This window comes from Rhinoderma darwinii (assembly GCF_050947455.1).
Source record: "Rhinoderma darwinii isolate aRhiDar2 chromosome 12 unlocalized genomic scaffold, aRhiDar2.hap1 SUPER_12_unloc_14, whole genome shotgun sequence".
In the NCBI taxonomy this organism is placed as follows: Eukaryota; Metazoa; Chordata; class Amphibia; order Anura; family Rhinodermatidae; genus Rhinoderma; species Rhinoderma darwinii.
In genome coordinates this window covers 34,026-50,749 of record NW_027461867.1, presented here as the reverse complement: position 1 = coordinate 50,749, position 16,724 = coordinate 34,026, and the positions used below count along the sequence as shown (strand labels likewise).

Sequence of the window (16,724 nt, the reverse complement as noted above, 5' to 3'; positions counted from 1 at the left end):
AATAACAAAAAGTTCAAGAAGTAAATGTCATAGATTATTAGTCTCCAGGAAGTGATATAAAGCCCCCTCCCCCCAGGGACGTGTGAGTGGCAGGGGAGCTGCATACAGAGCCTTATCTGTGTGTAAAATGTTACTATGCTGCCTTATCTAAGCCTCCATGAGTACAACAGAACTGTCAGGAAATTCCTCTGCTGACCCTCTCCCAGTCTACACAGCAAAGCTGACAAGTTAGATGCAGAAGAAACAAATATCAGTTTATTGGGTGTGCTCTAGTGGCAAGTGTGGAAAAAACAAAATTAAAACACTTCTGCCTATAATAAAAATCTAATATAATAGTATGTAATTTTCTGATAAAACATCTCCTGATAATACATTAAAGATTTTGTCCTCTTCGTTTTTATTAGAAGTCTCCCGACAATGAGCTGATCACAGGGTGTCCCACAGCTCGGACCCTCAGCAATCAGCTGTGATCTGTGGGGAAACGCTGCACCAAGTGTTCAATTTTCCCTGCAGCACCGCCACAGGGGAAATTAAGCATTACATGATGCCCATTGAAATCAATGGGCTGTCCGTGTAATGTACAGGTGTACTGGGTCCTCCGGAACGACATACGCTATCTGTAGCCACTCTACACTCTGATAGCTGTGGGTCCTGAAAACAGGACTCCCTCTATTAACACAGAATTCACTAATAAGATATTTAAAAATGGGTTTTCTAAACCAGACATCCCCTTTAAATAAAGTCTTCAAATTGGTTATTGCCGCTGTGTTTTTCTTGTTTTCTTATGGTTTATAAGACAGACTTGTGCCTGACTATTGGAATTTCAAGACAATGAAACAGAAAAAAAAAGTGTATAGTATTATGAATGCTACATTGTTTGTTCCGACACCTGAGTATGGGCTGGAAACTTTAAGAAGATGGTTCTGTACTATATAAGTTAAGTGTGTGGTCCTTTAATGAGCCGATCTGGTAACAATTAGCAAGTTTACCCCTTTTATATAATGCAGAGTCTGTCTCCTTCTCATATCATGTCCCCATGTACTATTACTCGTCATAAAGAGACACAGAGACATTGTGTGGAGGAAAAAGGCGGATATTAATACTATGAAATATGTACAGATGACTCACATAGAAGTGAGCTGCAGCCAGACACTGAACTCGGAGCGCTGCTACTTCTTTGGATGTCTTCAAGTTGCTGGTCTATTTCTTTTAGACGTGTCTTCTGTTCCCGTAGCTCCTTTGTGTAACGTAAAACTATCTCCCCCGGTGCAGTCTCCAGGTTCCCAAAGTTGACCACTGAAACTTCCTGAAAAGAAGGTGAAGAGATGATGATAATACAATGGAGGATGTGTTCAATGAGTCACTTCGGCACCATACATACTTCCTGTAAATACATACTAGTATTCTCCAGACATCTTTCTAGTGTAGCAGCTGTGAAAAGAAGCTAAGGCAGCCATGTTTATACAGAAAATACTGTAGCACATCTATGCCGATGATGACTATCAGCGGGGTAATAATTGAAAGGAAACAAGTAAACCTGTCTTTATTACGTGCCAGGCCAAGACCGTGTTCTCCATATCTCTACATTGACGAAGATGATTTATGTCCTACCAATTCCATGTTATAGTCATATTACCTTTAGAGGGTGTATTTTATTATCAACACTCAAGATCAAGTCCATTTTTGGGGTTGGTATCTAGAAGGTGTCCTTTTTTTCCTTTAGTTCCTTGTGACCTGATAACTTCCTTGTAAACTCTGACCCACTCCTTGGTGGGTCTGGCACTACTATACAATATCTGCAGGGGTGGACCACTGTGTTATGTTCAGGAACGAGGCTCCTGACCGGCAGCAAGCCATTATTGTGGTACGGAAAAAAGCAGATAGCTGGCCACCCATGTAATATTAACTTTGATTCACATAAATAAATTCTTTAACCCCTTAGTGACCAGCCTATTTTAGGCCCTAATGACCAAGCTATTATTTTTTCGTTTTTCTATAGTCGCATTCAAAGTGCTATAACTTTTTTTATTTTTCTGTCGACATAGCTGTATGAGGACTTGTTTCATGAGGGATTAGTTGTACTTTTTAATGGCACCATTTTGGGGTAGAGAAAAACTGAAATTCCACCATTGTTCTATGCGTTTTAAATTCACGCCGTTCACTGTGCGGCGTAAATAACACGTTACTTTTATTCTATGGGTCGGTACTATTACGACGATATTATATATTTATAGGTTTTTTATGTTTTACGACTTTTGCACAATAAAAACTCTTTTCAACTAAAATTATTTGTTTTTGCATCCAAGCGCCGTAATTTTTTTTATTTTTCCGTCAATGTAGTGGTATGAGGGCTTGTTTTTTTGCGGGACGAGACGTAGTTGTGATTGGCACTGTTTTGGCGTACATGGGACTTATTGATTAACTTTTATTATGACTTCTTTGGGGGCAATGGAGAAAAATAGCAATTTCACCATTGTTTTTTGCATGTTTTTTTTACGGCGTTCACCTTGCAGTTTAAATGACATGTTAACTTAATTGTTTGGGTCATTACGGTTGCGGCGATACCATATATGTGTCGTTTTATTTATTTTTTACACTTTTACAAAAATAAAAACACTTTTTATAGAAAAAAATGTAATCTTTACTGTAATCTTTACTAGTAATTTTTATTTAACATTTATTACTTATTTTTTTAGTCCCACTGAGGGTCATCACTATGCGATTTCTTGTTCGCTGATATAATGCTTTGGTATACCAAAGCATTATTGCCTGTCAATGTAAACGGACAGGCAATCTATTAGGACGTGCTTCCGGCACATCCTAATAGGCATACAGCCAGGCCATGCCTGGGGGGCTTTATTAGGCCCCCGGCTGCCATGACACCCAATTGGAGGGTGAGGGAGCTCCCTCCCTCTGCAAATGATTTAAATGCCGCGGTCGCTATTGACCACAGCATTTAACGGGTTAAACTGCCGTGATTGAAGTAAACTTCGAACTCTACCGTTGGAGCAGGAGCCCAGCTGTCATTGGACAGCCGAGCACCCGCTCCACGGAACACCTGTGTAGGACTTAGACAAGGCTGCCGTGAAAAGGCGGCGGCCTAGCCTAAGGCCCCTTAGTGACCACCGTGAAAAGGCGTATTGGTGGTCACTAAGGGGTTGTCCCATGAAGGACATTTATCATCTATTCATAAGGTAGGTGATAAATGTATGATCGCTTGGGGTCCCATAGTTGGGAACCACATTGATCACTAGAACGGAGGTCCGAAGCAACCCATTCCTTCTCACTGCATGACTATAGTGAGAAGTTTGAAAGGCGCAGTGCTCACGCATGCATCCCGCCACTGCATTCAATGTCTATAGGGGTCAAAGGAAAAAGCGGTCTACTCTGCTGTCTCCATCAGCCTAATAGACATTTAATGGAGAAGCAGGTTGCATGCGTGACCACCGCTCCATTCTAACTCCTCCTACCTGCGGTCATGCAGTGAAGAGGAAGGGGGTAAGGTGATCAGTGGAGGTCCTAGTGGTGGGGCCCCAGGGATAAGACTTTTATCACCAATCCTGTGGATAGGTGATAAATGACCTTCGGGGGATATCTCCTCTAATGAGGCTGTCTCAGGATGACAACCATTGTCCATATGCCGCATTAGGATATTATAGAAATGGGACCAAAGCTCGGGAACCCCCAAAGAGCTAGAATGGAGAGCCACCATGTAAGAGCGGCTCCCACTTCTGCGGTCTAGAGTCATCTCATTCACCTCAATGTGATAATACATGTCCCCTGCAGCGGCTGCTGCAGGGGGAAATGTCTTGGTGGCCGCAGCTTCCCCTGACAAAATCAACTGTTTTCTGGGGGTGCTGGGAGCGCTGGCTCCAAACTGAAAAGAGTGGTCCGTTAAAGGGGTTGACTCATGAAGACAACCCCTGTCTATATTCCCTATTTGGTCATATGGATGTCATAGAGGGGGGACCTCTTCTGTGAGCCTGAACTAAGAGCCGTTACCGATCTGGCAGACTTGTGACATCCATATTACACGGACGGTCATTCATCTAAACGGCCGCCAGGTAATCCATTTTCCTTGCAGCAGCTACTGATGGCGAAATGTCTATATTCCACATGTGCATGAATCGTCTCATTCATCATATGAGCTCATTCATCATCTAGTCGCTGCACTCAGAGGAACCTCTGGTTTTTATTTTCATTCCTAAATTGTCTGTGTAGGGGATCGAAATAATTCGGAAAAAGCTGAATAATATGTTAATATACATGGGGGATTATATCCCCCCTACCGTCAATTATAGGAATATTAGAAGTCACTAAAGAGTTTCGTGACCATATAAAAGTATGAGGCTGGAGGCCAAGGTGATTTATACAAGTCATTGAACTTTGATTTACAGCAGAGTATACATCATTTCTCCTAATACATGCCTCAGCTGCTGCAAAACCTCTTTTTCAAGGAGGTGCTTGATATCAGTCACTGATTGAACGTCATGAACCGCTTATTCTTCAAAATGAAGCAGGTATTTCGGCCAGAGTGTGCCCCTATCCAGTGGCAGTCGTCACAGTGGGCCTCCAAATAGTGACACCCACAGTGTGCCAATGCCTCACAGTGCGGGCCAGTGTGCCTCTAATATAATGCCAGCTTCAGTGTTCTCCTATATAGTGGTAGCCATGGTGTGTCTCCCAGTGCAAGCCACACTGCACCCCAATGCCACGCCAAAGTCATCCAAAATCACCCCTATTTTCAGTCAAAATGCCCATTTATTACTAGTCACAATGTGACCCTAGTGCCAGGGAGAATGCCTCCAAAGTGCCAGCCACAATAAATACTTGCCACCTACATGGCTTGTGCAGGGAGAAAGACGAGCTGAACCTACATCACAGCTCCCATCTTATGTATGCATAGGCGTAACATGACGATGGGGACAAAATCTGTGACAGACCCCCACCGACCATGGGCCATTTATAACACCAGTGTTTTCATATGTGGCAGAGAGGCCTTTTAGACCCTGAAGACATAATTTACACCCCCATTCCCTTAAATTGAAGCAGAAGGTCTATCACACCACTCAGCTAAGACTTCGTTCACATCTATGTCAGGGCTCCATTCCAACATTTCGTCGCAGCTTACTGTCGGAACGGAGCCCTGATTGACACAAACGTAAACCATAGGTTTCCGTTTCCATCACCAATGATTTCAATGGTGACAGATCCGGTGCCAATGGTTACCGTTTGTCTCAGTTGTGCAAGGGCTTCCGTCGTTTTGACAGAATCAATACCGTAGTTGACTGCGCTATTGATTACGTCAAAACTACGGAACCCTTGCACAACTGAGACCAACGGAAACCATTGGCACCAGATCCGTCACCATTGAAATCATTGGTGATGGAAACGGAAACCATTGGTTTCCATTTGCGTTAGCCAGGGCTCCGTTCCGACGGAAAGCTCAGACGGAACGTCGGAACAGAGCCCTGACACAGATGTGAACGACGCCTAAGGGAAGAGAAGGCAGTGTATCCCCCTATACAACTCAATAATGCTATTCAGCCCTGGGACTAGAAAAGTAGACAGACCTCCTCCTCCCACCGTCTCCCTTTACCTGAAGCCAGGAGATGTATCACATTCAGTCTATTCTCCCGCAGAGCTGAATACGGCTATTCAGCTGCATGGGGAAGGAATACACAGGCATTCTATTCCGTGGTGTGCAGAGTGATATGACTGCTGGGTTTGATTATAGGATTTTAGGAGAACGTTCATCTCCTACTTGTGGGAATGGCTCACCCCACTGATGTGTGAGGGACTCTGAGCTATGGGCTAACCCCAACCTTATGTGCAATCAGGCAACTTTTTATGAAAATCTTCTATATTTGACAGAAAGAAAAATAGACACATACCTATACAACAATTTTTATGAGGTCCGCAACTTCGAGCACCTGTTTACAAACTAAGGCCCCATGCATGGAGAGCAGAGCCTTACACACAGAGTCCCTGCAGCTCCATAGGTACTCTGTGTGTCACAATATGGTGCCTCTGTATAGCCCAATATTACAGAATAGACATCTGTAGGCATGCAGAGGCACAGTAGGGCACCATAGACTTCTATGGGTGAGGTATTGTGGCTCTGTACATCTCGGAGGCTTATGGAGCTGTAATACGGTAATGTGCATGAGTCCTACAAGTGAATCACACTAAATGGATTTCATTCAGCTTCTGTGTTTCTCATAATTGGTAAAGTTGAAAAAGAACTGAAGTTCATTCTGCTCAATCTATTATTTTCCTACTGTGCTGATCAAGAGTAAAGGCTCTTTTACATGGGCCAATGATCGGTCAAACAAGCATTCATATGAACACATGTTCCAGATCATTGCCGTGTGTAAACAGGGCAACGATCACCCAATGAATGAGCAAATGCTCATCCACCGGCTGATCTGCTTGTATATGCGCCTAATAAAACGGTCACTAGTTGGCAGCACATCTCCCTGATCGTAATATATGAGGATGAACGATCATAGTAACAATCGCTCGTCCCCATACATAACTGATCATTGTTCCTTGTGAAAAGGAGCAAAACGAGCGCCGATCAACGAGCTGTCTTGTTGATCGGCTCATATCGGGCAGTGTAAAAAGACCTTGAGACAAATACAACCTCCCTCCACTGTGAGCCTTGATCTATTGTGATTATTTCAGCCCTAAATTTTACAGTCTTTCTTGGTACTGCAATCTACCCATCATTATCATTATTTTTGTTTCCGTCCTCTGAACACTGGTGCCCTAAGATTATATAATACTAGATATGTGGTCTGATTAGTGATTTGTAAAACTATGTTCTCATCATGTCCATCTAGGCATTTTTTTTATGAATCCCATAATCCTGTTTGCTTTAGCAGCAGCTGTCTGACACTGGTTGCTACAGTTCAGTTTACTATCCACTAATATCCCCAAATACTTATCCATATCTTTTTTACAGAATTTACAAATTTTTTCACAGTGGATAGATAACAACGGTATTTGTTATCATGAATGCAGCCTCAAGCTGGCCACACACTTTAGATGTATGTCAGTCGAGCCTGCCGATTTCGGCTGGACCGCCGACCATCTAATGTGTATGGGGCATCCCAACTCTTCCCTGGCAGATGTCAGGGGAAAGAAGAGTTCGGCATGTTGAATCTCAACATTGGCCGATTCTTTTGTTGATTTGGAGAATAGCCGCCATCAGAAGAGTCTGGCAGTGGCTTTCTCCCTTCTACATATTTAAAAAAAGAACATGGATGTTCGGCCGAGCCGGGCGTGTATGTGTATGGGGGAGATGTTAAAAAAAATAGCCGTCAGCCTTACTTTTATCCAACCTCTTCCAGCTGGTGTTTACATTGGTGTAGACATTTACAGGGTGACAACTAAATATACTGAAACTACAAGGTCAATATTGACCCCTGAAATACCCTACTAGTAACTGTGATTCAGCATACCCCCAAAAAAGCAGGACCAATGGTGTCTATCAGCCACTTATCCCTTTAACTTCACTGACGTCAATATGTGCAGTCGACCATTATAATAACTCCAAATGAAGGAACTATATTCATGTAGGTTCACCAAAGGTCAACCCACCCCTTTAACTACTGTATAAGCTCTTTAAAAGTAGTCAAAATCAGAGTTGAGATAATATCATGATTTATGGACTCCACCAAAGCAGGAGACAGGCAAGAAATTTGTTATATATATTTTAATGTTAAATGTATAGCATATGCCTAAACACATTCCATGAAAACTAAATGTGACCCCCCCATGTAGACCTTGCCATTACCTCTGAGACAGATAGACCCATATAATAGATGTGCTGCTGTGAAATCCATATCCATTTGGAAAGTATCAATAAAGCTGCCAGCGTTTTACCGGCGTACAAAACAACGATACCCGATCCTCGCTAATACTTCTAATACTTCTAATATAATGAAAAACACACAACAGTCTGTTCTTTATTAAACCTTATGTAAACAATAGGAGCTAATACATAAAAATGTGCTGCTATATCAGATCCATATATAATGTACATTACATGCTATAACTTACAACTGCGGCCAAACAAGTTAAAGCTTCCTTACCTATAGAAAAATCTTATTACTACAGCAGGCTGACATGAGGAATGGCATGGTGACCGCTGCTACTTTTCCTCTTTGCTGTCAATATAGTGCCAATCCAGCTTTGGGCGGAACAGAGAAGTCATTGGAGATTGTGGTTGCAAAGGAGACAATGCCTAACAACCACTTTTTAGTGTTGTCATGCAGCATATCCCTAGCAACCGGCTTGTCTCATAGTATTCAGGCCCTGACATATTTGGCCTTGGAACCTTAATTTAATTTTGACTCTTTACATTCTAGCGGTCATAATTTTTTAATTTTTAGGTCGATGTAGTTACATGAGGCCTTGTTTTTTGTCGTGTGAAGCATTGTACTTAGTGTCATTCTGTGGTACATATACATTGGCTAGAGTCATAGCTAGGCTTTCCTTCACCTGGAGCAAAGGTTCAATGTGCTGCCATGGCCCTGTATTTAAATGTCCTGGCCAAGGAAAACTGGTTCGTTGGCACCCGCCTGGCAGGGAAAAGAAGGAAGTAAAAACCTCCAGCTCACCAGTTCTGCGTCCCGCACTCAAACATCGCCCAGATTTCCGCGACGGCCCACGGCAAACAACATGGAGAGAAGGAAGGTATGATCCAGCGTCGTTTGATGATAAAAAGGAATCGATGTTCCCACTTTTATTGGCATAGAAAATTAAATAGTAAAAAGGAACGCAGTAAGAAGGTGGTCTCAGAGTGGCATATGTCAAAAGCCTACGCGCTTCGAATACTGTCTGTGTTCTTATTCATGGCAGATGTATGCCTTGAATAAGAACAAAGACAGTGTTCAAAACGCGTAGGCTTTTGACATATGCCACTCTGAGACCACCTTGTTACTGCGTTCCTTTTTACTATTTAATTTTCTATGCCAATAAAAGTGGGAATATCGATTCCTTTTTATCATCAAACCACGCTGGATCATACCTTCTTTCTCTCCACCCACCTGGCAACTAGCATAGGGGGCACATGTTCCGGTAGTCCTCCTAGCTACATCCCTGAATTGGCATTCCATAATTTTTATTTTAGGAGGAATGCAGAAAATAAGAGTCACATCTGAGTTGGAGGCTCCATTAGGGGGCTCGGTCACCGATCAAGTCGAGAATACCGGAAAAAATAGCTATGCTGCACGATTGTTTCAGGAGAAACCACGGACACTCTGCCGGAAACCAATGGAACCCATTGAAGTCAATGGCTTCCGTAGCCCGCCGGTGGTGTCTCTCGTACAACGGAACTAGCGCTGCCGGTATTTTCGATGTTCTGCTCCTCTAATTTACAATGGCACATATGCCTCCCTACCCTTAAAGAAGATCTGTCACTAGTTTATTAATTCCCTAACTCCTAACTAATCTAATAGGCGCCACGATGCTGATCACTACAGTGTGTTTTTCTGTTTTTCTTAAAACGTTTATGATATGCAAAGTTATGAGCATTTTTCTAAATATGCTAATTTGGCTATACTTGCCAAATGGGAGGTAACTGTTTCTTTTCACTCTGGGTGGTGTAATGTTTTCCATATGACGCTGTCCAATCAGCATACAGCTTCTCCCCCTTCCCTGCCGAGCAACACAGGGTCATTATTTAGTATACAGGTTCCAATCCCGACTGTGTTTTCCACTGGTTGTTTCAGAGCTAGAACTGCTATCCGGATAATGGTGGCATATGAAAGATTAGAATCTCATCTTTCATATGCCACCAGAACCGCTGTTCTAGGTGGTCCACAGCCAGAGACATGGCTATTTGAAGTGATGCCCCTTCCCTCCAGCCTCAGTCTCTCAGACTGTGTGAAGCAGTTTCATGCGGATAGGACAGCGTCAGAGGCGGTGAGGTAGCTCCACCTCAGGAGAATCGCTGCTGTTGACACCCACTTGTCAAATATAGGCTCATTTGCATATTTTTTAAAAGGCTCATAACTTTTAAAATAATAAACTTTTTGGGTCACAATTTTCACTAGTATTATTAGTGTGAAAGCGCCTATTACATTAGCTAGGAGATAGGTGATTACTAAACTAGTGACGGACCCTCTTTAAGCATGCCCCAACACAAGGCAATATATTCAGACAGATGTAGTCCTTCAATGGACCCTGGGTTTGGCCGCACTGCCCTAACGTGATCAAAGGGGCTTTCACCCATGTCAGTATACCATGATCAGCTGTAATGGCAGCACACATGGGATTAAATGGCAGGGATCAATGGTTTCCACTATCTCAGCCATCGGAGTAGGAGTGCAAGAGTGTATTACAGCTGTTATCCTGCTCCTGGCTGTGCGGACACTGCTACTATGCCCGAAAGATCAGGAATGGGGCAACTACTGTAATCCAAAAACGGGTGAGACTAGAACGCTTGGCAAGACTTACATTTCTCTCTTCTGTGTGTCCCAAAGACAACACTTCCTGCCCTGTGCTCCGGCATTTCATACTTATAGAGATACTGGAATTCATAGCACCCAATCAGATCTCTTCATTCACTTTTTTAGGAAAATCAAAGTAGTATCTTGTTTGGTTGCCGGGTAGCCCAGTGTTCCTATGACAACACCGAGGCCTGTAAACCCCTCCTCTGATAAATTGGCAGATAAATTTACATTTTGGATAATATGTCCGGTAGCCCTCCGTTACTAATATTCATGACTTTCTTTCAATTTCGGCTTAGACGTTAGTAAGGAAACGCAATGGGCTGGAACACAAGGCAGAGATAATATACATCTCCGGATCCTCGATGAACATAATATGTGCCTTGGATGAGAATTTTATTTAAAGTTGTAAAATGCAAAGTCTTTCAACCACATAGACATAAATCGACTCTGCTAAACGTGGAAGTCTCGCATTACACAGTATGAGGCGGGGGTTAATTGCATGTTATTGTCATTTTTGTGAAACACTTGTATTTGCCACAAAATGACACCCGTAAGACTTACATTATTGCGTTAAATATAACTTGGACGGCCAGAGCTTGGCGTGTTTACTTCCTGCAAGAAGAATTACCTATAATTTCCGTGCAAGTCAATTATCCCCAGCGTCTGCCAGGGAGAGACTTTACATGCAGGACGAGGTCTGGATCTGTGCATTTGATTTTTTAGATATTACTCATATGATTTGTAACTCCACAGAAAACTATGTGCTGGGATAAAACACAAGTGTCTGGTATTTAAGACTTCCCGACAATCCATTGACTGTTTTATGAGTTATAGGTGGTGCAGAATTGTTTTTATTTATTTCTACAGACTACTAAATAATGCTTCCATGAATCCAATATCCGCATAACAATTTCAGTGAAAAGCAGTATTTACGGAGATTTTAGAATTTATTAGCACAGTAATATTCCTTTGATCCGGCATCAATGGGACCTGATAGGCAGGGGCGTAACTAGGAAACACTGGGCCCCATAGCAAACTTTTGACTGGGCCACACACAGCCCCCCTGTAGATAGTGTCATACAGCCCCCCTGTAAACAGTGCCACACAGCCACCCTGTAGACAGTGCTATACAGCCCCCTATAGACAGTGCTATACAGCCCCCCTGTAAACAGTGCTATACAGCCCCCCTGTAAACAGTGCTATACACCCCCCCTGTAGACAGTGCTATACAGCCCCACCAGAGGAGAGTGCTTTACAGCCCCCTGTAGACAGTGCTATACAGCCCCCTGTAGACGGTGCTATACTGCCCCCCCCCCCCTGTAGACAGTGCTATACAGCCCCCTGTAGACAGTGCTATAAATCCCCCTGTAGACGGTGCTATACAGCCCCCCCCTGTAGACAGTGCTATACAGCCCCCCCCCCCCGTAGACAGTGCTATCAGCCCCCCTGTAGACAGTGCTTTACAGCCCCCCTGTATACAGTGCTATACAGCCACCCTGTAGACAGTGCTATACAGCCCCCCCTGTAGACAGTGCTATACAGCCCCCCTGTAGACAGTGCTATACAGCCTCCCCTGTATACAGTGCTATACAGCCCCACCGGTGGAGAGTGCTATACAGCCCCTCTGTAGACCGTGCTATACAGACCCCTGTAAACAGTGCTATACAACTCCCAAGTAGACAGCGCTATACAGCCCCTTCCCTGTACAGTGCTACACAGCCCCCCCTGTAGACAATGCTATACAGCCCCCCTGCAGACAGTGATATACAGCCCCCCCTGTAGACAGTGATATACAGCCCCCCTTGTAGATAGCGCTCCCACCACCCTTGTATATGGTACAATATATCGCCCCCAAACAAAAAAAATATATACTCACCTAGTTCATTCCCCTGACGAACGGAGTAGCTCCTCAATGCCGATGGGATCCTTGCGTAGGCTGGCGTGATCCAGTGACGTCATCACGCTGGCCTGCACAGAGATGCTGACCCTGCGCCTGATAGGCTGCAGACCGAATGTGGCCTGTAGCCTATGGCAGAGTAGGGAGATACCTCTCTGTTCTGTCATAGTATAGAATAGTATCTCCATCCTAAGGACGCAGTTACTATTGAATGTGGTGTCGCTACTGCTGTAGCAGCCATAGCTGGAGAGGCCATCAATATCTGATCGGTGGTGGTCCGAGTCTCGGCATCCCTACCGATCAGCTGTTTTGAAGGGGCCGCGGCACTCATGCAAGTGCTGCTTCCTCTTCATCGCTTATGCTGCTCCATACTGTAAAACGCCAATGGAAAAGGCTAAAATACTGTGAACCGTCGCTACAATTATGTCAGCAATTAACAGTATGAGCAGGTAAGGAATGAAGGGGAAGTAGCGCTCACACTGTGGCCCCTTCAAAACAGCTGATCGGTGGGGTGCCGAGAGTTGGACCACGACCGATCAGAAATTTATGGCCTATCCATAGGATAGGCCATCAATTTTATCACTCCGGGATCTTACTATAACTTTGCTTTTTTTATCAGTGGAGTTTCCTAATTGGTTCTCTCTGAAATTCTACACTACATTGCAGTTGCGTGCTGGAAATGATCAGACTTTCTGGATTATCAGAACTTGAAGCCACATTAAAGAAATGTAACTTTTTTATGTCCCCCTTTTGCCTTAATGATTTAATGCACTCAAAACATGAAAACCCATGTTATCTTGGTAGGGTATAATAATATATCTTGTGATGTTACTGAATGCTTGGTTTTCTTGCTCTTCAAGTTCCCAAATAAATGTTCAGTAGAGTTGAGGTCAGGTGTGGAGGGTTAGTGTCAGAAGTCCATAGCAGTCAGAACTCTTTGGTCTTCAAGTACGTCTTGCAAAGGTTTGTCAAGTGTTTTGGGTCATTATCCTGCTGCAGTATGAATTCTTCTTCCCCAATATCCAACCCAGAGGATTTAGCATGTGGCATAAACTTTCCCGGTTGTATTTTCAGGTCAGGACTCCGAAGTAGTCACCGATTAGTGGCTGGTACGCTGTAAGGAATGTCTGTGGTGGAGGCAGATGCAGAGTCAGGAACAAAGCCTGGGGTCGACACCGGGAAAGCAGTCCAGATGCGACAAGCAAGAGGATGAGATGAAGACGTTAAACAGAAGATGGGTCAGGCACCAAAACCAGGAGGTCGAAGAACAAGTACAAAGTGACAAATCCGAAGGGACGAGACAGAAGCAGACTCCAGTAACAAGGCTAGGGTCAAGATCAGGGTCCGAGTCGAAAACGTAAGTAAAGTACGTAGCTAGGAAGAATGTGCTTTGATTCCTCCTTGTAGGTCTGTGACATCATCAGATTGTGCCAGTCGCCATGGCCTGCGCAGATGGCTACAAGCAGGCGCACAGAGCAGAAGTGGAGCAAGGTGAGTAACAATGTTCTTTCCATGGATTTTCATTGGGTACAGTGTTTTCCTCTAACACAGTGATCCCCAATCACCGGGCCATGGATCATTTGGTACCGGGCCGCAGTATCAGGGCATCCGCCCCGGCCAGGGAATTTCGGGCGAAAAACCGCACCAAACTGTGGTGCAGTTTTTCGCCAAGAATGTCCGCTGCGTAAAACTGCTGAGCATTTAACTGGCCTGCTAGATGGCCGGCCTCCTTGGATGATGTTTCATCAGAGAAGACCGGTGCAGCCAATCACATCATCCCAGGAGGCCAGCCCTCTAACGTCATCCAGGCCGGCCTCCTGAGATGTTTCATCCCATGTGACCGCCGCTGCAGCAGTCACATGGGATGAAACGTCATCCCAGGAGGCCGGCCTGGAGGAAGAACACAGACTTCTGGCTAAGGGTTTTTTTTTCTTCTGAGTTGCGTTTTTGCGGCATAATCGCTGCAATTCCACCGCAATGAAGGCAACAACTGCTATTTGTTGCAGGTTTCACCACCCCATTGAATTCAATGGGGGAAAACCCGCGACAAATACGCAGTGTTTACGCAAAAACAATTGACATGCTGCGGAATAAACAAGGATGTGGACAGGAGCCTCAAGCCAACTCGAAATTTGACTTGGAAAAGGCGAAATATCCACAATCAAAGCAATAGTTGCTGCAAAAGGGTGCACAAACTTAAGCTGCACTCTTATCCACTACACCGCTCATTCCTCAAGTCACTGAACTTCTCATTCAAGATGCCTCGTCCCATCAATGCCACCAGTAATACTAGTACGGTCCATGCTCCAAACGATCTGTGACGTCCAGTCAAACTTCTATTCGTGGTCAACAGGTCAATGTCACATGTATCCCTCAAGAGCTTTCCATATGATCCACCTAAACTAGTGTAACATCTTCCAATCTTCTATCTCATAGAGACCTTTACGAGGTACTTAGAAGGTATTTACATACCCTCACTCATCACAAGCAGATGAAGCGTTTGGTGAGCCGTGAAAGTTGGCACATCGTGAAATCAGGAGTGTTATTCTACCCAATGATGAGGTCAATAATATGGAGTCGGAACTTTCCCCAAAAACATAAGACCCATATCTTTCATACGATCATGAAGCCCATCACCAAGCATGACTTCTGTTGTCTGGACAGAATAGGGTTTACCTGTTTTGACTCTCGGATCACTATCTCAGGTTCATCACCATAAGTCACAACAGGGTCTTTAGTGCTGGAAAAGATCTGCAGTTCTGCTTCTATCTGAGCCAGCATGTCCAGGTCCCCAGGTTCTGGGGTAAAGCCTTCACCCGGCACAAGCCACAGAGAAACATTGGCCTAAAAAATAAAGAAATAAAATGAGGTCTATGAAGGTATCCTTACACTGTAGAAGCTTTATCTCTACCCTGCATCGACCGGCCTGTGACATGGAGGAACACAGTGGTTATTAGGACATTTCTTTCCTTCACCAACAAAATAACGGCTTATGCGAAGGTGATATTTAGTTGGGCCAGAGAAATCACCGGTGACCACAGTGTTCCCTACATGTCGCAGGGACAGCTACAACAGCCCTACCGCTCATCATATCTCTGTTTCCTGGACCTATGTGACTCATGGGGGGATATGGGGGTAACTGTAACCACACCTCATCTTCCAAGACCAGTGTTAGTGTCACATGTTTTGAGTGGAGTAAGGCTCTGTTCACATTAGAATGCTATTCCTGATGTTTTTCAACGGATACTGGTATAAGTTAATGGACTCGATTAGGAGTTCCAGTATTTTTGACGGCAAGAAAAGCGCTACAGACTGCGCTATTCTTGCCATCAAAAATACAGGAAAGAAAAACGGATAGGCAATAACGGCAGCGTGAACAGAGTCTAAGACTTTAATTTCTCTAACTTAGATGGACAGAGAGACAGGACAGATGGATGATATAGGTAGATAGATATGAGATAGATAGATAGATAGATAGATAGATAGATAGATAGATAGATAGATAGATAGATAGATAGATAGATAGATAGATAGATAGATAGATAGATAGATAGATAGATAGATAGATAGATAGATAGATAGATAGATAGATAGATAGATAGATAGATAGATAAGTAGATAGATAGATAGATAGATAGATAGATAGATAGATAGATAGATAGATAGATAGATAGATAGATAGATAGATAGATAGATAGATAGATAGATAGATAGATAGATAGATAGATAGATAGATAGATAGATAGATAGATAGATAGATAGATAGATAGATAGACATGACACCCTCTTACCTCAACAAAGTCTCCATGACACATGAAACATCTGTGCTTGAGTCAATGTGGGTGCCAGTGCCATCATTACATGTATAAAGTACAGTGAAGTTTACCGCTCAGACGGCACTGGTAACAGTGGAAGCCGGAAGGGCGAAACCCAGGGTCGGGCGAGAGTGTTTGGCGTGCCGCCTAGAAATTTTAAAGATTTTTACTTACCTTGATGCTTTTATTTCTTGTTACTTCTGTGAGTATGGATTAAACTTGGCGTGGAGCAATCTTTTTGCAGAGGGTGTTGCACTATGTGTCTTCCTTTTTCCATCTATTAGAGACATAAGATCCTTTTCCTACCAGGAGTTCTTTGAATGTGGAGGGAGACGATAAGGAGCTTGGTGGAACTACAAGGATAAGAATTACCATCCACACCCTCATTGGATTGCGGACTGTCCACTGCATTTTTCTGGGAGAGAGTGTCTATACTGAATGATATTGGACTGTTACCAGTGCCGTCTGAGCGGTAAACTTCACTGTACTTTATATATGCTATTTAGGGTATTTGTTGGATCATACCCAATTTAGTTTTGCCTGCTCCGG

The 16,724-nt window shown here is 43.7% G+C and overlaps 1 protein-coding gene across 1 annotated transcript in view; it reads right to left on the bottom strand.

Moving 5' to 3' along the window:
- Positions 1–233: 233 nt before the first annotated feature.
- The window catches only part of LOC142698128 (fibrous sheath-interacting protein 1-like), a 28,200-nt gene continuing 11,709 nt past the window's right edge, over positions 234–16,724 (bottom strand). The window contains exons 5-6 of the mRNA XM_075847805.1: positions 15,037–15,204; positions 234–1,306 (exon numbers count right to left, since the gene is read on the bottom strand). Coding sequence (XP_075703920.1) covers positions 1,103–1,306; positions 15,037–15,204 — 372 coding nt within the window. The 3' untranslated portion in view covers positions 234–1,102. The remainder of the gene's footprint in view (positions 1,307–15,036; positions 15,205–16,724) is intronic.